Source organism: Phyllobates terribilis, unplaced genomic scaffold, assembly GCF_046119375.1.
Source record: "Phyllobates terribilis strain yellow unplaced genomic scaffold, ASM4611937v1 Scaffold_7__3_contigs__length_470593459, whole genome shotgun sequence".
NCBI lineage: Eukaryota > Metazoa > Chordata > Amphibia > Anura > Dendrobatidae > Phyllobates > Phyllobates terribilis.
Genome location: NW_027362767.1, coordinates 430,417,946 through 430,445,725, shown reverse-complemented (window position 1 = coordinate 430,445,725; position 27,780 = coordinate 430,417,946). Strand labels below are relative to the sequence as shown.

Here is a 27,780-nt window from a genome sequence, read left to right as displayed (position 1 = left end):
CACTACACCCGGCTATATCTACAGTGTACACACTGCTCCACTACACCCGGCTATATCTACAGTGTACACACTGCTCCACTACACCCACCTATATCTACAGTGTACACACTGCTCCACTACACCCGGCTACATCTACAGTGTACACGCTGCTCCACTACACCCGGCTACATCTACAGTGTACACACTGCTCCACTACAACTAGCTACATCTACAGTGTACACACTGCTCCACTACACCAGGCTAGATCTACGGTGTACACACTGCTCCACTACACCAGGCTAGATCTACGGTGTACACACTGCTCCACTACACCCGGCTACATCTACAGTGTGCACACTGCTCCACTACACCCGGCGACATCTACAGTGTACACACTGCTCCACTACACCCGGCGACATCTACTGCTTACACACTGCTCCACTACACCCGGCTACATCTACAGTGTAAACACCGCTCCACTACACCCGACTACATCTACAGTGTACACACTGCTCCACTACACACGGCTACATCTACAGTGTACACACTGCTTCACTACACCCGGCTACATCTACAGTGTACACACTGCTCCACTACACCCGGCTACATCTACAGTGTACACACTGCTCCACTACACCCGGCGACATCTACAGTGTACACACTGCTCCACTACACCCGGCGACATCTACTGCTTACACACTGCTCCACTACACCCGGCTACATCTACAGTGTACACACCGCTCCACTACACCCGGCTACATCTACAGTGTAAACACTGCTCCCCTACACCCACCTATATCTACAGTGTAAACGCAGGTCCACTACACTCAGCTATATCTACAGTGTACACACCGCTACACTACACCTGGCTACATTTACAGTGTAAACACCGCTCCACTACACCCGGCTACATCTACAGTGTAAACACTGCTCCACTACACCCGGCTACATCTACAGTGTAAACACTGCTCCACTACAACCCCCTATATCTACAGTGTAAACACTGCTCCCCTACACCCGGCTATATCTACAGTGTACACACCGCTCCACTACACCAGGCTACATCTACAGTGTAAACACTGCTCCACTACACCCGGCTACATCTACAGTGTACACACTGCTCCACTACACCCGGCTACATCTACAGTGTACACACTGCTCCACTACACCCGGCTACATCTACAGTGTACACACTGCTCCACTACACCCGGCTACATCTACAGTGTACACACTGCTCCACTACACCCGGCTACATCTACAGTGTACACACTGCTCCACTACACCCGGCTACATCTACAGTGTACACACTGCTCCACTACACCCGGCTACATCTACAGTGTACACACTGCTCCACTACACCCGGCTACATCTACAGTGTACACACTGCTCCACTACACCCGGCTACATCTACAGTGTACACACTGCTCCACTACACCCGGCTACATCTACAGTGTACACACTGCTCCACTACACCCTGCTACATCTACAGTGTACACACGGCTCCACTACACCCGGCTACATCTACAGTGTACACACTGCTCCACTACAACTAGCTATATCTACAGTGTACACGCTGCTCCACTACAACTAGCTACATCTACAGTGTACACACTGCTCCACTACACCCTGCTACATCTACAGCGTACACACTGCTCCACTACACCCTGCTACATCTACAGTGCACACACCGCTCCACTACACCCGGCTACATCTACAGTGTACACACTGCTCCACTACACTCGGCTATATCTACAGTGTAAACACAGCTCCACTACACTCGGCTATATCTACAGTGTACACACCGCTACACTACACCTGGCTACATTTACAGTGTAAACACTGCTCCACTACACCCGGCTACATCTACAGTGTAAACACTGCTCCACTACACCCGGCTATATCTACAGTGTACACACTGCTCCACTACACCCGGCTACATCTACAGTGTACACACTGCTCCACTACACCCGGCTACATCTACAGTGTACACACTGCTCCACTACACCCGGCTACATCTACAGTGTACACACTGCTCCACTACACCCGGCTATATCTACAGTGTACACATAGCTACACTACACCCGGCTACATCTACAGTGTAAACACCGCTCCACTACACCCGACTACATCTACAGTGTAAACACTGCTCCACTACACCTGGCTACATCTACAGTGTAAACACTGCTCCACTACACCTGGCTACATCTACAGTGTAAACACTGCTCCCCTACACCCGGCTATATCTACAGTGTACACACCGCTCCACTACACCAGGCTACAGCTACATTGTAAACACCGCTCCACTACACCCGGCTACATCTACAGTGTAAACACTGCTCCACTACACCCGGCTACATCTACAGCCCACACACACCGCTCCACTACACCCAGCTACATCTACAGCCCACACACCGCTCAACTACACCTGGCTACATCTACAGTGTACACACTGCTCCACTACACCCGGCAACATCTACAGTGTAAACACCGCTCCCCTACACCCAGCTACATCTAAAGTGTACACACTGCTCCACTACACCCGGTTACATCTACAGTGTAAACACTGCTCCACTACACCCGGCTACATCCACACTGTACACACTGCTCCACTACATCCGGCTACATCTACAGTGTACACACTGCTCCATACACCCGGCTAAATCTACAGTGTACACACTGCTCCACTGCACCCGACTATATCTACAGTGTACACACTGCTCCACTGCACCCGACTATATCTACAGTGTACACACTGCTCCACTACACCCACCTATATCTACAGTGTAAACACTGCTCCACTACACCCGGCTACATCTACAGTGTAAACACTGCTCCACTACACCCACCTATATCTACAGTGTACACACTGCTCCACTACACCCGGCTACATCTACAGTGTACACACTGCTCCACTACACCCGGCTACATCTACAGTGTACACGCTGCTCCACTACACCCGGCTACATCTACAGTGTACACGCTGCTCCACTACACCCGGCTACATCTACAGTGTACACGCTGCTCCACTACAACTAGCTACATCTACAGTGTACACACTGCTCCACTACACCAGGCTAGATCTACGGTGTACACACTGCTCCACTACACCCGGCTACATCTACAGTGTACACACTGCTCCACTACACCCGGCTACATCTACAGTGTACACACTGCTCCTCTACACCCACCTATATCTACAGTGTACACGCTGCTCCTCTACACCCGGCGACATCTACAGTGTACACACTGCTCCACTACACCCGGCGACATCTACAGTGTACACACTGCTCCACTACACCCGGCGACATCTACAGTGTACACACTGCTCCACTACACCCGGCTACATCTACAGTGTACACACTGCTCCACTACACCCACCTATATCTACAGTGTACACGCTGCTCCACTACACCCACCTATATCTACAGTGTACACACCGCTCCACTACACCTGGCTGCATCTACAGTGTACACACTGCTCCACTACACCTGGCTACATCTACAGTGTACACACTGCTCCACTACACCCACCTATATCTACAGTGTACACACCGCTCCACTACACCTGGCTGCATCTACAGTGTACACACTGCTCCACTACACCTGGCTACATCTACAGTGTACACACTGCTCCACTACACCTGGCTAGATCTACAGTGTAAACACTGCTCCACTACACCCGACTACATATACAGTGTACACACTGCTCCACTACACCCACCTATATCTACAGTGTACACACCGCTCCACTACACCCGGCTACATCTACAGTGTACACACAGCTCCACTACATCTGGCTACATCTACAGTGTACACACTGCTCCACTACACCCACCTATATCTACAGTGTACACGCTGCTCCTCTACACCCGGCGACATCTACAGTGTACACACTGCTCCACTACACCCGGCGACATCTACAGTGTACACACTGCTCCACTACACCCGGCGACATCTACAGTGTACACACTGCTCCACTACACCCGGCGACATCTACAGTGTACACACTGTTCCACTACACCCGGCGACATCTACAGTGTACACACTGCTCCACTACACCCACCTATATCTACAGTGTACACGCTGCTCCACTACACCCACCTATATCTACAGTGTACACACTGTTCCACTACACCCGGCTACATCTACAGTGTACACACTGTTCCACTACACCCGGCTACATCTACAGTGTACACACAGCTCCACTACATCTGGCTACATCTACAGTGTACACACTGCTCCACTACACCCGGCTAGATCTACAGTGTAAACACTGCTCCACTACACCCGGCTACATCTACAGCCCACACACCCCTCCACTACATCTGGCTACATCTACAGTGCAAACACTGCTGCACTACACCCGGCTACATCTACAGTGTACACACTGCTCCACTACACCCGGCTACATCTACAGTGTACACACTGCTCCACTACACCCGGCTACATCTACAGTGTACACACTGCTGCACTACACCCGGCTACATCTACAGTGTACACACTGCTCCACTACACCCGGCTACATCTACAGTGTACACACTGCTCCACTACACCAGGCTACATCTACAGTGTACACACTGCTCCACTACACCCGGCTACATCTACAGTGTACACACTGCTGCACTACACCCGGCTACATCTACAGCCCACACACATCGCTCCACTACACCAAGCTACATCTACAGCCCACACACCGCTCAACTACACCTGGCTACATCTACAGTGTACACACTGCTCCACTACACCCGGCAACATCTACAGTGTACACACTGCTCCACTACACCCACCTATGTCTACAGTGTAAACACTGCTCCACTACACCTGGCTACATCTACAGTGTACACACTGCTCCACTACACCCGGCTACATCTACAGTGTACACACTGCTCCACTACACCCGGCTACATCTACAGTGTACACACTGCTCCACTACACCCGGCTACATCTACAGTGTACACACTGCTCCACTACACCCGGCTACATCTACAGTGTACACACTGCTCCACTACACCCGGCTACATCTACAGTGTACACACGGCTCCACTACACCCGGCTACATCTACAGTGTACACACTGCTCCACTACACCCTGCTACATCTACAGTGTACACACTGCTCCACTACACCCTGCTACATCTACAGTGTACACACGGCTCCACTACACCCGGCTAGATCTACAGTGTAAACACTGCTCCACTACACCCGACTACATCTACAGTGTACACACTGCTCCACTACACCCGGCTACATCTACAGCGTACACACTGCTCCACTACACCCGGCAACATCTACAGTGTACACACTGCTCCACTACACCCGGCTAGATGTAGAGTGCAAACACTGCTCCACTACACTTTCCTATATCTGCATTCTGTGCAATTTAAGGGTGTGGCATCCCCTTTGTTTAGCTGATTGGTATATATGTAGCTTACCACGGGCCTAGGTGGTCTGGAGTTGGGACCCGGTCCTATTTGTCTACCCTTTTATATGCATCACTTCAACTTTGATATACAGTAAGGTTTTTAATATAGGCAGTATAGGTACCGTCCCAATTTAGGGTCACCTTGCCGCTGGTGGGACGGCTTGTATACTTTTTTTGATCAAAAATAGTTCACTAAGTACCCTATATTTATTATGCAACTTTGCTTTACATTTATATATAATGATGGTAGGGTATGAGATATATTTTTGTCTTTTGTAGGTTTTACTTACCTATATCTACAGTGTAAACACCGCTCCACTACACCCGGCTACATCAACAGTGTACACACTGCTCCACTACACCCACCTATATCTACAGTGTACACACTGCTCCACTACACCCACCTATATCTACAGTGTACACACTGCTCCACTACACCTGGCTACATCTACAGTGTACACACTGCTCCACTACACCCGGCTACATCTACAGCGTAAACACTGCTCCACTACACTTACCTATATCTACAGTGTAAACACCGCTCCACTACACCCGGCTACATCTACAGTGTAAACACTGCTCCGCTACACCCCCCTATATCTACAGTGTACACACTGCTCCACTACACCCGGCTACATCTACAGTGTAAACACTGCTCCACTACACCCGGCTACATCTACAGTGTACACACTGCTCCACTACACCCGACTACATCTACAACGTGCTCACTGCTCCACTACACCCGGCTACATCTACAGTGTACACACTGCTCCACTACACCCGGCTACATCTACAGTGTACACACTGCTCCACTACACCCGGCTACATCTACAGTGTACACACTGTTCCACTACACCCGGCTACATCTACAGTGTACACACTGCTCCACTACACCTGGCTACATCTATAGTGTACACACTGCTCCACTACACCCGGCTACATCTACAGTGTACACACTGCTCCACTACACCCGGCTACATCTACAGTGTACACACTGCTCCACTACACCCGGCTACATCTACAGTGTACACACGGCTCCACTACACCCGGCTACTTCTACAGTGTACACACCGCTCCACTACACCTAGGAACATCTACAGTGTACACACTGCTCCACTACACCCGGCTACATCTACAGCGTACACACTGCTCCACTACACCCGGCTACATCTACAGTGTACACACTGCTCCACTACACCCTGCTACATCTACAGTGTAAACACTGCTCCGCTACACCCGGCTACATCTACAGCGCACACACCGCTCCACTACACCCGGCTGCATCTACAGAGTAAACACCGCTCCCCTACACCCAGCTACATTTACAGTGTACACACTGCTCCACTACACCCACCTATATCTACAGTGTAAACACAGCTCCACTACACCCGGCTACATCTACAGTGTAAACACTGCTCCCCTACACCCGGCTACATCTACAGCGCACACACCGCTCCACTACACCCGGCTGCATCTACAGAGTAAACACCGCTCCCCTACACCCAGCTACATTTACAGTGTACACACTGCTCCACTACACCCACCTATATCTACAGTGTAAACACAGCTCCACTACACTCGGCTATATCTACAGTGTACACACCGCTCCACTACACCCGGCTACATCTACAGTGTAAACACTGCTCCACTACACCCGGCTACATCTACAGCCCACACACACCGCTCCACTACACCCAGCTACATATACAGCCCACACACCGCTCAACTACACCTGGCTAGATCTACAGTGTACACACTGCTCCACTACACCCGGCTAGATCTACAGTGTAAACACTGCTCCACTACACCCGGCTACATCTACAGTGTAAACACCGCTCCACTACACCCGGCTACATCTAAAGTGTACACACTGCTCCACTACACCCGGCTACATCTACAGTGTACACACTGCTCCACTACACCCGGCTACATCTACAGTGTACACACTGCTCCACTACATCCGGCTACATCTAAAGTGTACACACTGCTCCACTACAATCGGCTACATATACAGTGTACACACTGCTCCATACACCCGGCTAAATCTACAGTGTACACACTACTCCACTGCACCCAGCTACATCTACAGTGTAAACACTGCTCCACTACACCCGGCTACATCTACAGCGCACACACCGCTCCACTACAGCCGGCTACATCTACAGTGTAAACACCGCTCCCCTACACCCAGCTACACTTACAGTGTACACACTGCTCCACTACACCCACCTATATCTACAGTGTAAACACTTCTCCCCTACACCCGGCTACATCTACAGTGTAAACACTTCTCCCCTACACCCGGCTACATCTACAGTGTAAACACTGCTCCACTACACCCGGCTACATCTTCAGCGCACACACCGCTCCACTACACCCGGCTACATCTACAGAGTAAACACCGCTCCCCTACACCCAGCTACATTTACAGTGTACACACTGCTCCACTACACCCACCTATATCTACAGTGTAAACACAGCTCCACTACACTCGGCTATATCTACAGTATACACACCGCTCCACTACACCCGGCTACATCTACAGTGTAAACACTGCTCCACTACACCCGGCTACATCTACAGCCCACACACACTGCTCCACTACACCCAGCTACATCTACAGCCCACACACCGCTCAACTACACCTGGCTACATCTACAGTGTACACACTGCTCCACTACACCCGGCTACATCTACAGTGTAAACACTGCTCCACTACACCCGGCTACATCTACAGTGTACACACTGTTCCACTACAATCGGTTACTTCTACAGTGTACACACTGCTCCATACACCCGGCTAAATCTACAGTGTACACACTACTCCACTGCACCCGACTATATCTACAGTGTACACACTGTTCCACTACACCCGGCTACATCTACAGTGTACACACTGCTCCACTACACCCGGCTACATCTACAGTGTACACACTGCTCCACTACATCCAGCTACATCTACAGTGTACACACTGCTCCATACACCCGGCTAAATCTACAGTGTACACACTACTCCATACACCCGGCTAAATCTACAGTGTACACACTACTCCACTGCACCCGACTATATCTACAGTGTACACACTGCTCCACTACACCCGGCTACATCTACAGTGTAAACACCGCTCCCCTACACCCAGCTACATCTACAGTGTACACACTGCTCCACTACACCCGGCTATATCTACAGTGTACACACTGCTCCACTACACCCGGCTATATCTACAGTGTACACACTGCTCCACTACACCCGGCTACATCTACAGTGTACACACTGTTCCACTACACCCGGCTACATCTACAGTGTACACACTGTTCCACTACACCTGGCTACATCTATAGTGTACACACTGCTCCACTACACCCGGCTACATCTACAGTGTACACACTGCTCCACTACACCCGGCTACATCTACAGTGTACACACTGCTCCACTACACCCGGCTACATCTACAGTGTACACACTGCTCCACTACACCTGGCTACATCTACAGTGTACACACGGCTCCACTACACCCGGCTACATCTACAGTGTACACACCGCTCCACTACACCTAGGAACATCTACAGTGTACACACTGCTCCACTACACCCGGCTACATCTACAGTGTACACACTGCTCCACTACACCCGGCTACATCTACAGTGTACACACTGCTCCACTACACCCGGCTACATCTACAGTGTACACACTGCTCCACTACACCCTGCTACATCTACAGTGTAAACACTGCTCCCCTGCACCCGGCTACATCTACAGCGCACACACCGCTCCACTACACCCGGCTGCATCTACAGAGTAAACACCGCTCCCCTACACCCAGCTACATTTACAGTGTACACACTGCTCCCCTACACCCACCTATATCTACAGTGTAAACACCGCTCCCCTACACCCAGCTACATCTACAGTGTACACACTGCTCCACTACACCCGGCTATATCTACAGTGTACACACTGCTCCACTACACCCGGCTATATCTACAGTGTACACACTGCTCCACTACACCCGGCTAAATCTACAGTGTAAACACCGCTCCACTACATACGGCTGCATCTACAGTGTAAACACTGCTCCACTACACCCACCTATATCTACAGTGTACACACTGCTCCACTACACCCACCTATATCTACAGTGTACACACTGCTCCACTACACCCAGCTATATCTACAGTGTACACACTGCTCCACTACACCCGGCTACATCTGCAGTGTACACACTGCTCCACTACACCTTCCTTTATCTACAGTGTGCACACTGCTCCACTACACCCGGCTACATCTACAGTGTACACACTGCTCCACTACACCCGGCTACATCTACAGTGTACACACTGCTCCACTACACCCGGCTACATCTACAGTGTACACACTGCTCCACTACACCCGGCTACATCTACAGTGTACACACTGCTCCACTACACCCGGCTACATCTACAGTGTACACACTGCTCCACTACACCCGGCTACATCTACAGTGTACACACTGCTCCACTACACCCGGCTATATCTACAGTGTACACACTGTTCCACTACACCCGGCTATATGTACAGTGTACACACTGTTCCACTACACCCGGCTATATCTGCAGTGTACACACTGCTCCACTAAACCTTCCTTTATCTACAGTGTGCACACTGCACCACTACACCCGGCTACATCTACAGTGTACACGCTGCTCCACTACACCCGGCTACATCTACAGTGTGCACACTGCTCCACTACACCCCCCTATATCTACAGTGTACACACTGCTCCACTACACCCGGCTACATCTACAGTGTACACACTGCTCCACTACACCCGGCTACATCTACAGTGTACACACTGCTCCACTACACCCGGCTACATCTACAGTGTACACACTGCTCCACTACACCCGGCTACATCTACAGTGTACACACTGCTCCACTACACCCGGCTACATCTACAGTGTACACACTGCTCCACTACACCCGGCTACATCTACAGTGTACACACTGCTCCACTACACCCTGCTACATCTACAGTGTACACACTGCTCCACTACACCCGGCTACATCTACAGTGTACACACGGCTCCACTACACCCGGCTACATCTACAGTGTACACACGGCTCCACTACACCCGGCTATATCTGCATTGTACACACTGCTCCGCTGATTGTTTTTCTTTTCTTTTCATGCTTTGTCACATATATTGGAAACTCCCCTAGTAGCTTCTTATTACTGTTTCTTTTTTAAAGTAAAACTTCACATTTGAGGAACCACTCAACATTTCACAATTAAGATCTTCATCCAATGTTGAGTCACATTGTAAACACTTTTATTATCATGTACTGATATATTCTTCTACAGCAGGGTATACAGTGGCAACCAAAAGTTTTGCATTTTTGTTAAGATTCCTTCTGTCTGATTGTTGTGAGGACATTTTCCAGGTGATTTTTAATAAACCGGAAGCAAATGGTTGTCAGCTTTAACAATGAAAATTGTGTTTGACATTATTTTATCCCTTTATGTGTTGGTTTTGAAGATTTGCTGGGCCAAATGTTTTGTATATTTTGTCATGGGTAGTCAAATTTTGCCTAAATTTTTTTTTTAAAAATTATGTGTGTGTTTTTAGGTTAAAACATGGCAAGGACAAAGCCAAATTTATCACCAGATGTCAAGAAGCTTATTATTCTGAGAGTGAAGTCACGCAAAAGCCAAAAGTAGGAGCTATGGATTCACCTGTTCTCAGAGTCAAGTGTCAGGTATATTAAAGAAAGAAAAAGAAGGTTCTGGAACAGCTGAGAAACCTAGAAGTAGACGACCACGGAGAACTTCCTCCAGAGCTGATCACATTATTAAGAAAAAGTCAGTATCCGATGTCCATAAAAATGCTGTACAGATTTCACACGAAATGAAGGAAGAATATGGGGTCAAAGTGAGTCGCCAAACTGTGGTGTGAGGGCTAAGAGCAGTAGGGCTGAATGCACGAGGTCCAGTCAAGAAGCCTTTCATCTCTACAAAGAACCGGAAGGTCCGACTTGAGTTTGCCAAAGAACAATGGAAAGAGACAGATTGGTCTAAGTTGTTGTGGTCGGATTAATCCAAGGTCAATCTGTTTGGTAGTGATGGCAGCACTATATATACCGCCCAATTGGAAAATGTAATGTAAGGTACCAAACACCTACAGTGAAACATGGTGGTGGCCATGTCATGGTTTGGGGCTGCTTTTCCGCATTTGCCATTGGCCCTCTGCATAGAATTGATGGAAATATGAAGGCTACCATGTACAAGGATATACTGGAGAATGTAATGCTGCCACATGGTAGAACCGGCGATGGAAATTCCAGCAAATGATCCTAAGCACATGTCCAATTTAGCCAAAAATTGGTCAGCAAAGAAAAATGTTCTCCTGTTGCAATGGCCAAGCCAATCACCGGATTTACACCCTATAGAGCACCTATGGGATGAGTTAGGGCGACGAGTTGAGGCCCGTACCCAGAGCAGTAAAGATGAATTGTTTGCAGATTTGCAAATGGAATGGAGCAAGATTGCTCAAGATGTCTTGAATACCCGAGTGGCTTCAGTGCCCCGTCATGCGCTGCAGTAATTAAAGCAAGAGGTTATGCTACAAAATACTAACTTATAGCATTGTAAGCAATGAATTACTCTCTATGTTGTGATCAATAAATAGTAGATGCAAAACTTTTGGCCATCAGTTTTCTTTAATTAAATGACCAGACCTATATTCAAAAGCATTTTGGTTAAAATTAAGGTCTTGTATGACGACAACTTCATGCACTTTCAATTCATCACCAGGGAAAAGGTGTCACAGGAACCAGACAGAAGGAATCACACTATTAAAAAAATGCAAAACTTTTGGTCCCCGCTGTATGTCGAGTTTGCCTTCATTGTGGTATTCTACAAATTTTAATAAACAGTTTTATGGTAGGGAACTTAATGAACCCTTCTACGATTGTGACATGGATGAATCACTGACCCACAACATTGAGCTCCATGGAGTCCTCTTCATAGTCCTTTGTGGTGATGTTTTCGACAAAGCAGTTATATTTCCCGGCATCAAAAAGTTGTACATTATGCAGAATAAGTGATAAATTCCCACTGGCAGGTCGCTCCTTCATGAAGGCTCTGCCCCGGTAAGCTGGGCTCTGATGCTGCCGGTCCTCAATTCCATCTTTAAGCAGGAAGACTATATTGGTAAAGAGGTTATGAAACCAGCGTACTTCCAGCCCGGCCTCGGGCAGTACTGGGGTGAGGGTACATGGCAAGAGTACATTAGATCCCACCTCTGCCACTAATTCTTTACTTTGAGAGTAGACCTGAAAATGCCCTGTAATAGAGATAAATGGCGTCAGAATGATAAGAAATGACATAGGAAAGGACCCAGACCCTACTGGAGGTACAATATTTGATAAGAAGAATAAAGGAAGGTTAAACTGATGGTGATTGTTATGACTGCCTAAGCAAATTCACACAGGATACGTACAAACAAGGGAGACAAATACCTAAACCTGACAGGTCCCTGTTCCGACTAGATAAAGCCCTTCTCTGACCCTGGTCTGTCCCCACCTCATAGCGGAGGTTGGCACCCTAAGATAACGGAATGGCGCTGCCACTCAACGGCGGCTTACCCTGAATGTCCTTAGCAGCTCCGAGGCTCGCTAGAGTAGCAGTTCCCGAAGGAATAAAGGAATCACACACAAAACAACTGCAACCAACACAAACTACAGCCCAGTGAATGAATCCAACAAAGTCTATCACCATCAGGAAACACCAGTAGGAGTAAGCTGCACCTGAAAAGTGATAGGACAGACAAACAGAGTAAATGAAGAACTCGTGTGTTAAGCTAGACAGACTGTAGCCAGAATAGCAGAACTCAGACACCCAGAGAAAAGGTGTGTCTCCTGTGGCTCTGCTGAAAGAGAAGCCAACCAAGGAATCACAAACTCAAGGGATCAAATCCAGGAGCATGACAGTGATGTGGTCTCCTTTCCAATAGATGTGCAGGTCTCTTAAGCCTCATCTACTCCTTGCCCACAAATGGGAAGGTTTCCTAGATTACATCTGCCCCTTGCTCATAGATGTGAAGGCCTCCTAGACCTCATCTGCCCCTTACTCACATATGTGAAGGCCTCCTAAACCTCATCTGCTCCTTACCCACAAATGGAAAGGTCTCCTAAACCTCATCTTCTCCTTGCCCACAAATGGACAGGTCTCCTAAACCTCATCTTCTCCTTGCCCACAAATGGAAAGGTCTCCTAGACCTTATCTGTCTCTTGCCCATAGATGTGAAGTCCTCCTAGACTTCATCTGCCCCTTGCCGACAAATGGGAAGGTCTCCTAGACCTCGTTTGCTCCTTGCCCTCAATTGGAAAGGTCTCCTAGACCTTATCTGTCTCTTGCCCACAGATGTGAAGACCTCCTAGACCTCATCTGCCCCTCACCAATGTGGCACCCTGCTGTTCACAGGTACCACAGGACCCAAAAGGGTGCATGGATGGACTTCTCCACAAGAGGCCCTCATTACATGCAGACACCACCACCCTTCCACCTCATACCGCCAGAGGGAGCCCTGTTGGGGATATATATATGGAGGGTGGAGTTAGTCAGGGAGCAGAAAGTCAGAGAGCGTGCTGGCGCTGAGATCAGTGAAGGAGCAGCACGTCTGCTGCTGTGTTCTGAGGGCCCCGAGTGTGGCCGGAGGCAAAGAGGAGAGGAGAAAGGAGTTAAGGGGGCAGAGGAGCATCACAGGCTCACCCCGGAAAACAAACCGGACACCGGGTCCGCGCCTACAGGGTCCTCTACACCCAGTAGGGATTACCGGCATACCAGGAGGATTACAGATCCCTGGTTGACCTGAAGCTAAACCCTATAAAGGACTAGGAACCACGAAGGCCCCGGCGTCCAGGAATAGTGGTTGCCAAAAAAAGGTCCTACTACCAAGCTGTCAGGTGAGAGAGCAACACAACACAGAGGCTAGGCCAAGTTCCAGGCTGGCTAGAAGCTTAGAGAGAGGGAGACACGGATCAGGAGGCCTTATACCCGCTCACTGGGGAGAAGTCCTGAAGTGCACCCTTCCTAGCAAGTACCCTGGACCATACCTGCCGTTACTCCAGTAAAGGTACTGAAGCGAACCCCCTGTGTGCGTGTCCGTCATTCCCCTTGACCTGGCCATCTTTTACCTGCATCCTTCCATCAACTCTGCCCCGGGGGTCCGCTCCGCCTGTGGGGAGCAGAAACATCCCAGCTGCCATTTAATCACCCTCGGAGGTCTGCAGCAGCGCCGGTAACTGTGGCGCCCTGCTGCACATTGGTGCCACAGAACCCAGAAGAGGCCCTCACTACATTCATACACCTCCACCTTCCACCTCAGACCAGCAGAGGGAGCCCGTTAGGGGTATATATAGGGAAGGTGGAGCCAGGCAGCTCAGTTGAGTTAGCTGTTAAGCTCAGACAGAAGTGAGTCTGTGAGCTGAGAGCGTGCCGACGCTCAGAGAGAGCGGTGAAGACGCAGCACGCTGTCTGCCGAGTAGTGAGGGCCCCGAGTGTGGTCGACGGCGAGGAGAAAAGGAGAGTGGAGTTAAGGGGGCAGAGGAGCCCAGTAAGCTCACCCCGTTATACAAACTGGACACCGGGTCCGAGCCTACAGGGACCCTTCACACCCAGTAGGGATAACCGGAATCCCAGGAGGACTACAAGTCCCTGGCAAACCTGAAGCTAGACACCTACAGGACCAGGAACCACGAAGGCCCCGACGTCCAGGGAAAATGGTTACCAACCAGAGGTCCTACTTCTGAGCAACATGTGAAGTAAAAGCAGGACACATCGTCAAGGCTCAGTTGCAGGCTGGCCAGGAACATACACAGAGACAGACATGGATCAGGAGGCCCTATACCCGCTCACTGGGGTGAAGTCCAAAAGTGCGCCCTTCACCTGGAGTACCCTGGACCGTACCTACAACAGCACCAGTAAAGGTAATGAAGCAAAGCCCCTGTCTCTGTCCGTTACTTTTGCTGCGCCATCGCTCCCCCTGCACCACAATGCCCAGCGCAACCTGCATCGTTTTCACTGCCCTGAGGCTTGCTCCACCTGTGGGGAGCCGTTCCATCTCAAGCTGCCCTAAACACCTGCCTCAGAGGACTGTCGCAGCGCTGGTGATCCTCACCAGACACAACAGGTGGCGTTACGACAAATCCCCTATAAATATCCCCTTTTTGCACTGACCGCCCTGGGTCACGGACCGGGCCAGCCACCGTGATCTCCCCCGAAAGCAGCCATAAGGCCCGGCTGCCGACTACCCCACGGCCCTGGGGGCGAGTCAGATCTTGGCGTCACAAACAGGATCGCGTGCCCGTTGCCAGTGGGTACTATGCGCCTTAAGAGACTGTAACCCTTACTGTGGTGAAGTTTTCCCGCCATTCCTGAGGTTTTCCCGCCATATCCGCCATTTTTCCTGTTGCCGCGCGGGAAGAAGAGTGGCGTAACCGCTGGAAACGTGCAAAGCCCAGGACACGCCCCGCCTCTGACGTCGAATCAGGAAGCGTCAGGTCCTGGAAGGTGCCAGAGGACGCTCTGACGTCAGACTCGAGCGACGCAAGGTCCTGGAAGAAGACCGTCGCCCGCGGAGCTGCGGCCTACCTGTTGAAGAAGGTAGGCTCCGGTTCACTAGGGGGGCGCAACCATGGCCGATGACCAGCAAGCCGCCGGAGCACTGGTTAACGCTCCTGATGCCCAACCTGCGCCCGGCGCTGCACAGGCCGGAGCGGCCGCTCCACCAGCAGGGGTCGTAACTCCGTTGATACCTAAGGCCCTGGAGCTAAGTGGTTCCTCCAGTATAATGGTAAACCGGACACGCTGTCCGGATTCAAGAGGAAAATCTGCGGCATACTGGATATGTATTCTATGACTGGCAAGCAGAGAGCCGCTGTAGTGTTAGGACAATTGACTGGTGCCGCTGAGCGAGAAGTTGAAACCTGGCCAGCCGCAGACCAAGAATCAGTGTCCATCATCTTTAAAAGATTGCAAACAGCGTTTGAAAACCGCTCTGAGACAGATCTAAGGATGAGGTTCTACCAGTGTGTCCAGAAACCCGAGGACAGTATCCGGGACTATGCCTGGCGCTTACAGGAGGCCCTGCGGGCCCTGAAACAGGTTAGTCCAGCCAGCATCCATGAGGAAGATAAAATGCTGACGGAACAATTCATCCGGGGGTTGAAGTCCCAGGAGGAGAGCAGAACTGTACGGTGGTGGGCCTTAGACCATCCAGATGCCACCTTTGACACCCTTAAGGACATGGCTATAAAGGGCCTGCAGCCCCTGGAAACCACAGACACTGCTATCCAGCGTTACCAGGGTGGGGCCATCCCAGTGCCCGCAGCACCCACCGCTCCTTCACTAACGGCCGAAACAAGGATGCAAACAGTGCCCCGTAGCGAGCTGGACAGCCTACGCTCTGAAGTGCGCCAGCTAAGTAAAACCCTGGCCACTGTCATGAGCACCCTGCAGCTACAGACGGAGCCTGAGTCGGAAGGAAGGATCCTGCTAGCTGATAGCCCTGAGGATGTCCCCTGGATGAGAAGAAGAAGGAGGACAACGCCACCCCGGAGGGGGACAACGCCGCCCCATGGAAGGACCAACGACCAACGGCGCCCTCCATAGGACTTCATCTGCTACCGCTGCCATAAAGCAGGCCACACCACGCGGACCTGCCCTTTAATCGAGGAAACCCTGGGGCCGAGGGCCGACACCCAGGAGTAGACCAACCAGGCCCATCAAACTGGTACCGCCGGTTCATGGGAGGAAGACCTTTCCTGTCCATTGTGCTGGACGGCATCGCGACACCTGCCCTGCTGGACACAGTATCTCAGGTAACCATCATGCCTGATGTCCTCTACAAAAGGTTCTGGTCCATAGACGAACTTCACCCACCAGCTCCAAACCTTTCCGTGTATGCCTATAATGGCCTCCCCCTTAACCTAGTCGGGGTTAAGGATGTGGCAGTAAAGGTGGGAAGAGTGGAACTGAAGGACCAGGGACTAATTGTAGTAGAGACTAATCCTGATGATACAGACTTGTATATGGTACTTGGCACAAATATTTTCGGTAACTCTTTGGGAGAAGTGTTGTTCTTGCTCCAACAGATGGCTGACACCGCCAGACCAGGGCAGAGGAGGGTGCTACAGAAAGAGATCCGAGCCCTTATGTACCAGCAACAGGTAAAGCTAACAGGTGGTGAAATTGGTAATGTACGGGTGACAGACCCGATACCCATTGTGATTCCTCCGATGAGTGAGATGCTGATTTGGTGTAGAGCAGCAATAGGTCTCAAAGGACGGAGCTACCAGGCGGTAGTAGAGCCCCTTAGCTCGGAGCATAGACCTACACTCTTGACTGCCAGAGGGGTGGTGGATGTTCGCAATGGGAGGGTGCCCGTACGCCTCCTAAACTATGGGGAGGACGAGGTTAGATTACCACGCTACGCCACTGTTGCCAAACTGTACACAGTAGATAACAACTCCATACACACGGCGGAGTCCTTAACCTCACCAGATGAAGTGGAGGATAATGACCCGGGAACCCAGGTGGAGGCTTGGTGTCAACAGCTCCATGTTGGGACAGACACCACTCCTACCCATCAGAAGCAGGGTGTACACCGGGTGGTTCAGGAATACGAGCAGGTATTCAGTAAACACCCACTTGACTTTGGGATGATTAAAGGGGTACAACACCATATACCCACAGGTGACCATCCACCCATCAAAGAACGTTACAGGCCCATACCACCAGCACACTACTAGAAGGCGAAGGAGATGTTGCACGACATGAAGGAGGCAGGGGTAGTAAGGGATAGCTGTGGTCCCTGGGCAGCTCCCCTGGTCCTAGTCAGGAAAAAGGATGGAAGCATGAGAATGTGTGTAGATTACAGACAAGTAAATCGCATTACACATAATGATGCATACCCTTTACCCCATATAGAGGAATCCCTGGCTGCATTAAAGTCTGCAAGTTACTTCTCCACCCTTGACCTCACTAGTGGGTACTGGCAAGTAGCTGTTGCTGAGGAGGATCGGGAGAAGACGGCCTTCACAACCCCGATGGGACTCTGCGAGTTCAACAATATGCCGTTTGGACTCTGCAACGCCCCCGGAACGTTCCAGAGATTGATGGAGTGCTGCCTGGGACACAGCGACTTCGAGACTGTGGTGCTATACCTGGACGACGTGATAGTGTACTCCAAAACGTACGAGGACCATTTGAAGCACCTGGCAGAGGTATTTGAGTCGCTGTCCCGGTATGGGATGAAGCTGAAGCCCTCCAGGTGCCACCTGCTCAAGCGAAAGGTATAGTACCTGGGGCACATCGTTAGTCCGGAGGGAGTAGCACCAGACCCGGAGAAGGTCACTGCCATCCAGAAATGGCCGGAGCCGAAGAGCCTCAAGGAGGTACGTCAGTTCCTGGGACTAGTCGGGTATTACCGGAGGTTTGTGAAGGACTATACCAAGAAAGCGGCGCCTTTGCAAGATCTCCTGGTAGGACAGTCCGGGAGAGGCAGAAACTCCCCGTTCCAGTGGGGTAAGGAGCAAGCTGAATCCTTTGAGGTGATGAAGGGGATCCTGACCGGCGAAGAGATCCTAGCCTACCCTGACTACAGCCAACCGTTCCTGCTGTACACTGATGCCAGCAACGAAGGATTAGGAGTTGTGTTAAGTCAGAAGCAGAATGGCCAAGAAAAGGTGATCGCCTATGCAAGCAGGAAGCTCCGCCCGACTGAGAGGAACCCAGAGAACTATTGCAGCTTCAAGTTGGAGTTCCTGGCCCTGGTCTGGGCCATCACCGAGCGGTTCCAGCACTACCTAGCCTCCAGTAAGTTCACTGCCTACACTGATAATAACCCCTTGACTCATGTAGAAACAGCCAAGTTAGGAGCCATGGAACAACGATGGATGGCTCGGCTGTCAAACTAACAGTTCACCATTAAGTACCGGGCAGGCCGCAAGAATGCCAACGCCGATGCCCTGTCCAGGATGCCTCACCAGTCGGACACTGAAGAAGAAGTGGATGACCTGGAGGAAATTGAGCTACCTGCCTTCCACCATAATGGAATGGTCCACGAGCAACGAGCCTCCAGGAGGCATCGCGGTAAGATGTTAAACCCTTTGCCTCACCACAGCTGGAAGGAGACCCAGGACAGCGACCCGGTTGTCAGCCGTATCAAAGAACTGATAACCCAGGAAGGTTCCTCCCTGGAGAAGGACGCGTCTCCACAAGCCAAGCAACTGTGGAATGAGAGAAGCCGGCTGTTTATCTATAGAGAGAAGCTGTGCCGAAGGTACGTCAACCCAAGGACCCATGAGATGGTATGGCAGATCGTAGTGCCTAGGACGGACATCCAGATGGTGTTGGAGGCCTACCACGATCAAGCAGGGCACTGCTGAAAGGTCGGTTTTATTGGGTTGGAATGCACAGTTCCATAGAGAGATGGTGCCGGGATTGTGGACCCTGTAGCCTCAGAAGAAAAGACTACAGCAGCCAGAAGGCACCCCTGCAACCCATCAAGACAACTCGACCCTTGGAGATCGTGGCCCTGGATCATGTCAAGCTGTCACCCAGCAGGTCAGGATATTCCTATGCCCTGACCATGGTGGATCACTAATCCCGGTACCTGGTGGTCGCCCCCGTCAAGGATCTGACGGCAGAAACTGCGGCGAAGACGTTTCAGGCGTACTTCTGTAGGCCCCATGGATACCCGGAGCAGGTGCTGACAGATCAAGGCACTGCCTTCGAAGCCGAATTGTTCAAGGAGTTCTGCCATCTGTACGGGTGTAAGAAGATACGGACTACACCGTACCACCCCAAACCAAACCAATGGGTTATGTGAAAAGATGAATAACATCGTCATCGACCTGTTAAAGACCTTACCGCTAGAATAAAGAAACCAGTGGCCAGACAAACTACCTGACCTGGTAGATCTGTACAACCACATACCTGTGAGTTCCACCAATTGTACTCCAGCATATCTCATGCGAGCCAGACCCGGGAAGTTGCCCATGGACCTGGAGCTTGGTGTAGTAGAACCCGAAGCAGATATGTCCACTGAGGACTGGGACACGACGTGACAGGAACAGTACAGGAGAGTACACGCCTGTGTCGAAGACAGTCTGAATAGGGTAAGAGACAAGCAGGAAGCACAGTACAACAAGAGTGCGCCAGCAGAACCCTTAGCACCTGGAGAAGTGGTGTTAAAGAGAAAAAGGAGAAACCACAAACTTGATGACCAGTGGGAGAGGGAACCCTACACTGTGTTAAATTCAAGATTTTATAACAGGAAGACCTGTTTAATTACCAAGGACGGAGGAAGAAAGACTGCAATGGTATCTAGAGACCATCTGAAGTTGTGTCCAGGTCTGCTAAAGCCCCAGGAAGAAGTGCCTCTCATCGTACCGGAGGAGCCTAAAGAAGCAGTGATACATACTGAATTAGGAGATTTCCCGGCAGATTGGCCTCAACTAGGAGGAGCAGTGATAATACCTGTGATCCACTTCTACCAACAGCCAGAAGACCCCCCCCACAGCAAGTAGAACCTGTAAGTGCCCCAGAAGAGCCTGCTCAGGAAGAATCCCCGGAAGAAGGATACCTGGTTGGAGCAGAGCAAGAAGGCCCAGCCAATGGTATTCTTGCCAGTCCCGTAGAGAGGTTAAGGCAGCCTTGCAGTCCCTCCACACCTAGAACTGACAGAATGGGAGGTAGTACAAACACCAGTACCACACGCATCCCAGTACTACGTAGGTCAACACGCAGCACGCAAGGTCAGACCCCTGTCAGATATAGAGAGTAGAAAGGAAAACTCTGATGTATAAATAGTTGACCCTGGGGTATGTTATTTTTGTGTAATTTTCATGTATTTAATTATTGATGTGTTTTGCTTACAATGGACAATTTAGGTGACATGGACACTTAGCATTGCATTTAGTTACCCGTAAGGGTATATATATAAAAGACTGTGGCTGAGGACTGTGAGCAGCCCAAAAACTGTTCATGTACATAATTGCACTCCCTGGAGTGCCTCGTAAGTAACCACTGAACAAAAACCCGTTTGGCGTGGCCGAAGACGTGGTCCATCACCTGGATCACTTATGCCCTGCAGCCACGCCCAGGGCCTACGTTGAGGGTTTTCGGACGGGTCCCTCATGCTGCTCATCTTCACCAGTGAGATGGACACCAGTTAATGGATCTCACTGAGACTTTAAGAAGAGTGTTGTATATAAGAAAATGTATTAATGTTATTATTGTATCATAATGTTACCTGTAACGTTCAAGAAAAGTGCCTCCCATAAAGGGAAGAAATGTTATTGTTAACCTGTTTTGAAAAAAATGCTTGAGTCCAGGAGTACTGAGTTTTACTAGGGGGGAATGTGGCGCCCTGCTGCGCATTGGTGCCACAGAACCCAGAAGGGTGCATGGATGGACTTCTCCACAAGAGGCCCTCACTACATTCATACACCTCCACCTTCCACCTCAGACCAGCAGAGGGAGCCCGTTAGGGATATATATAGGGAAGGTGGAGCCAGGCAGCTCAGTTGAGGTAGCTGTTAAGCTCAGACAGAAGTGAGTCTGTGAGCTGAGAGCATGCCGACGCTCAGAGAGTGGTGAAGACGCAGCACGCCAGCTGCCGAGTAGTGAGGGCCCCGAGTGTGGTCGACGGCGAGGAGAAAAGGAGAGTGGAGTTAAGGGGCCAGAGGAGCCCAGTAAGCTCACCCCGTTATACAAACCGGACACCGGGTCCGAGCCTACAGGGACCCTTCACACCCAGTAGGGATAACCGGAATCCCAGGAGGACTACAAGTCCCTGGCAAACCTGAAGCTAGACACCTACAGGACCAGGAACTACGAAGGCCCCGACGTCCAGGGAAAGTGGTTACCAACCAGATGTCCTACTTCTGAGCAACATGTGAAGTAAAAGCAGGACACATAGTCAAGGCTCAGTTGCAGGCTGGCCAGGAACATACACAGAGAAAGACACGGATCAGGAGGCCCTATACCCGCTCACTGGGGTGAAGTCCAAAAGTGCGCCCTTCACCTGGAGTACCCTGGACCGTACCTACAACAGCATCAGTAAAGGTAATGAAGCAAAGCCCCTGTCTCTGTCCGTTACTTTTGCTGCGCCATCGCTCCCCTTGCACCACAACGCCCAGCGCAACCTGCATCGTTTTCACTGCCCTGAGGCCTGCTCCACCTGTGAGGAGCCGTTCCATCTCAAGCTGCCCTAAACACCTGCCTCAGAGGACTGTCGCAGCGCTGGTGATCCTCACCAGACACCACAGGTGGCGTCACGACAAATCCCCTATAAATATCCCCTTTTTGCACTGACCGCCCTGGGTCACGGACCGGGCCAGCCACCGTGATCTCCCCCGAAAGCAGCCATAAGGCCCGGCTGCCGAGTACCCCACGGCCCTGGGGGCGAGTCATAACCATTACCGGAAACCACAGTTGGCGTCACGAAACAAACTATACACTAAAAATCCCTTTTTCAAGAGAGACCCCAGAGTACGGGCCCGGGAGCCGACTGCCGTGACATCCTAAGCAAGGTAAAGGCCCGGGTACCGAGATCCCCATATCCCCCTGGGCGAGTCACCAACAAATGGGAAGGTCTCCTAGACCTCGTTTGCTCCTTGCTCACAGATGTGAAGGCCTTTTAGAACTCATCTGCCTTTGTTAAGAGATGTGACAATTTGTCACTTTGGTGTACTGCATCATGGGACCCAAATTAAGACTACGAAGAAATGATTTAGTGCAATTTCTAAAAACTCAGCGTCTGATGTTATATCTTCATGATAATTTTTATGTATATTTGCCAGCTCCCCCAAACATCACAGAGGTTCCCAGAAAAAGGGACAACTCACGGCTCCTGGAGATGACAAATCACAAATCCTTGAGCCGGTGCTTTCCGAAGGTTTCCTGTGTGTGACACTGGGACGCTCCATCATCAGAGGAGCCCCTGGTGGTGTGATCAGGATCCTTCTGGACAGTGACCACTAAAGGTCCATAGGTGGGCGTCCGTGTATGAGCATACAGTTATATGAAAAAGTTTGGGCACCCCTATTAATCTTAAGCTTAATGTTTTATAAAAATTGGTGTTTTTGCAACAGCTATTTCAGTTTGATATATGTAATAACTGTTGGACACAGTAATGTTTCTGCCTTGAAATGAGGTTTATTGTACTAACAGAAAATGTGCAATCTGCATTCAAACAAAATTTGACAGGTGCATAAGTATGGGCACCCTTATCATTTTCTTGTTTTAAATACTCCTACCTACTTTTTACTGACTTACTAAAGCACTTTTTTTGGTTTTGTAACCTCATTGAGCTTTGAATTTCATAGCCAGGTGTATGCAATCATGAGAAAAGCTACTTAAAGTGGCCACTTGCAAGTTTTCTCCTGTTTGAATCTCCTCTTAAGAGTGGCATCATGGGCTCCTCAAAACAACTGTCAATTGATCTGAAAACAAAGATTATTCAACATAGTTGTTCAGGGGAAGGATACAAAAAGCTGTCTCAGAGATTTAACCTGTCAGTTTCCACTGTGAGGAACATAGTAAGGAAATGGAAGAACACAGGGACAGTTCTTGTTAAGGCCGGAAGTGGCAGGCCAAGAAAAACATCAGAAAGGCAGAGAAGAAGAATGGTGAGATCAGTCAAGGACAATCCTCAGACCAACTCCAGAGAGCTGCAGCATCAACTTGCGGCAGATGGTGTCACTGTGCATCGGTCAACTATACAACGCACTTTGCACAAGGAGAAGCTGTATGGGAGAGTGATGCGAAAGAAGCCGTTTCTGCAAGCACGCCACAAACAGAGTCGGCTGAGGTATGCAAAAGCACATTTGGAGAAGCCAATTTCTTTTTGGAAGAAGGTCCTGTGGACTGATGAAACCAAGATTGAGTTGTTTGGTCATACAAAAAGGCATTATGCATGGCGGCAAAAAAACACAGCATTCCAAGAAAAACACTTGCTACCCACCGTAAAATTTGGTGGAAGTTCCATCATGCTTTGGGGCTGTGTGGCCAATGCCGGCACCGGGAATCTTGTTAAAGTTGAGGGACGCATGGATTCCACTCAGTATCAGCAGATTCTTGACAATAATGTTCAAGAATCAGTGATAAAGTTGAAGTTACGCAGGGGATGGATCTTTCAGCAAGACAATGATCCAAAGCACCGCTCCAAATCTACTCAGGCATTCATGCAGAGAAACAATTACAATGTTCTGGAATGGCTATCCCAGTCCCCAGACCTGAAGATCATTGAACATCTGTGGGATCATTTGAAGAGGGCTGTCCATGCTCGGCGACCATCAAACTTAACTGAACTGGAATTGTTTTGTAAAGAGGAATGGTCAAAAATACCTTCATCCAGGATCCAGGAACTCATTAAAAGCTACAGGAAGCGACTAGAGGCTGTTATTTTTGCAAAAGGAGGATCTACTAAATATTAATGTCACTTTTCTGGTGAGGTGCCCATACTTATGCACCTGTCAAATTTTGTTTGAATGCAGATTGCACATTTTCTGTTAGTACAATAAACCTCATTTCAAGGCAGAAACATTACTGTGTCCAACAGTTATTACATATATCAAACTGAAATAGCTGCTGCAAAAACACCAATTTTTATAAAACAATAAGCTTAAGATTAATAGGGGTGCCCCAACTTTTTCATATAACTGTATATCAGGTGGAGGTGCAGAGCCTCGGGGTTACCCCCACAATGAGGCAGGAGTGTGATGTCATTTTTGGGGGGCAGATCAGTGATTATGGAGATGGGTCTCTACTTGTCTCTTTGCTTTTTCTGTCATCTACACGATTATTTGCATCCACAATCTCCAAATCATAGAAACATGTTTGTACAAAGAAACTTTCCAAAGTATCATAAGTAGGTGTGTACCCAAGTGTTTGCTCCAAGCATAAGTATCACACATGATAAGCTTAGATATGTCAGCCCAAGATAAAGTATCACACGTGATAAGATTAGATACATAGCTCAACAGTTAGTATCACACAGGATAGGATTAGATACACGGCTCAGCAGACAGTATCACACAGGATAGGATGAGATACACAGCTCAACAGTTAGTATCACACAGGATAGGATTAGATACATAGCTCAACAGTTAGTATCACACAGGATAGGATTAGATACACGGCTCAGCAGACAGTATCACACAGGATAGGATTAGATACATAGCTCAACAGTTAGTATCACACAGGATAGGATTAGATACACTGCTCAGCAGACAGTATCACACAGGATAGGATTAGATACACAGCTCAACAGACGGTATCACACAGGATAGGATTAGATACACAGCTCAGCAGTTAGTATCACACAGGATAGGATGAGATACATAAGCTCAACAGACAGTATCACACAGGATAGGATTAGATACATAAGCTCAACAGACAGTATCACACAGGATAGGATTAGATACATAAGCTCAACAGTTAGTATCACACAGGATAGGATGAGATACACAGCTCAACAGACAGTATCACACAGGATAGGATTAGATACATAGCTCAACAGTTAGTATCACACAGGATAGGATTAGATACACTGCTCAGCAGACAGTATCACATGGGATAGGATTAGATACATAGCTCAACAGTTAGTATCACACAGGATAGGATTAGATACACTGCTCAACAGTCAGTATCACACAGGATAGGATGAGATACACAGCTCAACAGTTGGTATCACACAGGATAGGATTAGATACATAGCTCAACAGTTAGTATCACACAGGATAGGATTAGATACACTGCTCAACAGACAGTATCACACAGGATAGGATGAGATACACAGCTCAACAGTTGGTATCACACAGGATAGGATTAGATACATAGCTCAACAGTTAGTATCACACAGGATAGGATTAGATACACTGCTCAGCAGACAGTATCACACAGGATAGGATTAGATACACTGCTCAACAGACAGTATCACACAGGATAGGATTAGATACACGGCTCAACAGTTAGTATCACACAGGATAGGATTAGATACATAGCTCAACAGTTAGTATCACACAGGATAGGATTAGATACACTGCTCAGCAGACAGTATCACACAGGATAGGATTAGATACACAGCTCAACAGACGGTATCACACAGGATAGGATTAGATACACAGCTCAGCAGTTAGTATCACACAGGATAGGATGAGATACATAAGCTCAACAGACAGTATCACACAGGATAGGATTAGATACATAAGCTCAACAGACAGTATCACACAGGATAGGATTAGATACATAAGCTCAACAGTTAGTATCACACAGGATAGGATGAGATACACAGCTCAACAGACAGTATCACACAGGATAGGATTAGATACATAGCTCAACAGTTAGTATCACACAGGATAGGATTAGATACACTGCTCAGCAGACAGTATCACACGGGATAGGATTAGATACATAGCTCAACAGTTAGTATCACACAGGATAGGATTAGATACACTGCTCAGCAGACAGTATCACACGGGATAGGATTAGATACATAGCTCAACAGTTAGTATCACACAGGATAGGATGAGATACACAGCTCAACAGTTGGTATCACACAGGATAGGATTAGATACATAGCTCAACAGTTAGTATCACACAGGATAGGATTAGATACACTGCTCAGCAGACAGTATCACACAGGGTAGGATTAGATACATAGCTCAACAGTCAGTATCACACAGGATAGGATTAGATACACTGCTCAGCAGTCAGTATCACACAGGATAGGATTAGATACACGGCTCAGCAGTCAGTATCACACAGGATAGGATTAGATACACTGCTCAGCAGTCAGTATCACATAGGATAGGATTAGATACACGGCTCAGCAGTCAGTATCACACAGAAGAGGATTAGATACACTGCTCAGCAGTCAGTATCACATAGGATAGGATTAGATACACGGCTCAGCAAACAGTATCACACAGAAGAGGATTAGATACACGGCTCAGCGGACAGTATCACACAGGATAAGATTAGATACACTGCTCAGCAGACAGTATCACACAGGATAGGATTAGATACACAGCTCAGCAGACAGTATCACACAGGATAAGATTAGATACACAGCTCAGCAGACAGTATCACACAGGCTAGGTTTAGATACACGGATTAGCAGACAGTATCACACAGGATAGGATTAGATACACGGCTCAGCAGAAAGTGTCACACAGGATAGGATTAGATACACTGCTCAGCAGAAAGTGTCACACAGGATAGGATTAGATACACGGCTCAGCAGACAGTATCACACAGGATAGGATTAGATACACGGCTCAGCAGAAAGTGTCACACAGGATAGGATTAGATACACTGCTCAGCAGAAAGTG

At 49.3% G+C, this 27,780-nt stretch overlaps 1 protein-coding gene across 1 annotated transcript in view; it reads right to left on the bottom strand.

Moving 5' to 3' along the window:
* Nucleotides 1-27,780, bottom strand: part of LOC141155232 (butyrophilin subfamily 1 member A1-like) — a 57,213-nt gene that overhangs the window by 27,831 nt on the left and 1,602 nt on the right. Inside the window, 1 exon segment of the mRNA XM_073642027.1 lies at nt 12,372-12,722. Coding sequence (XP_073498128.1) covers nt 12,372-12,722 — 351 coding nt within the window.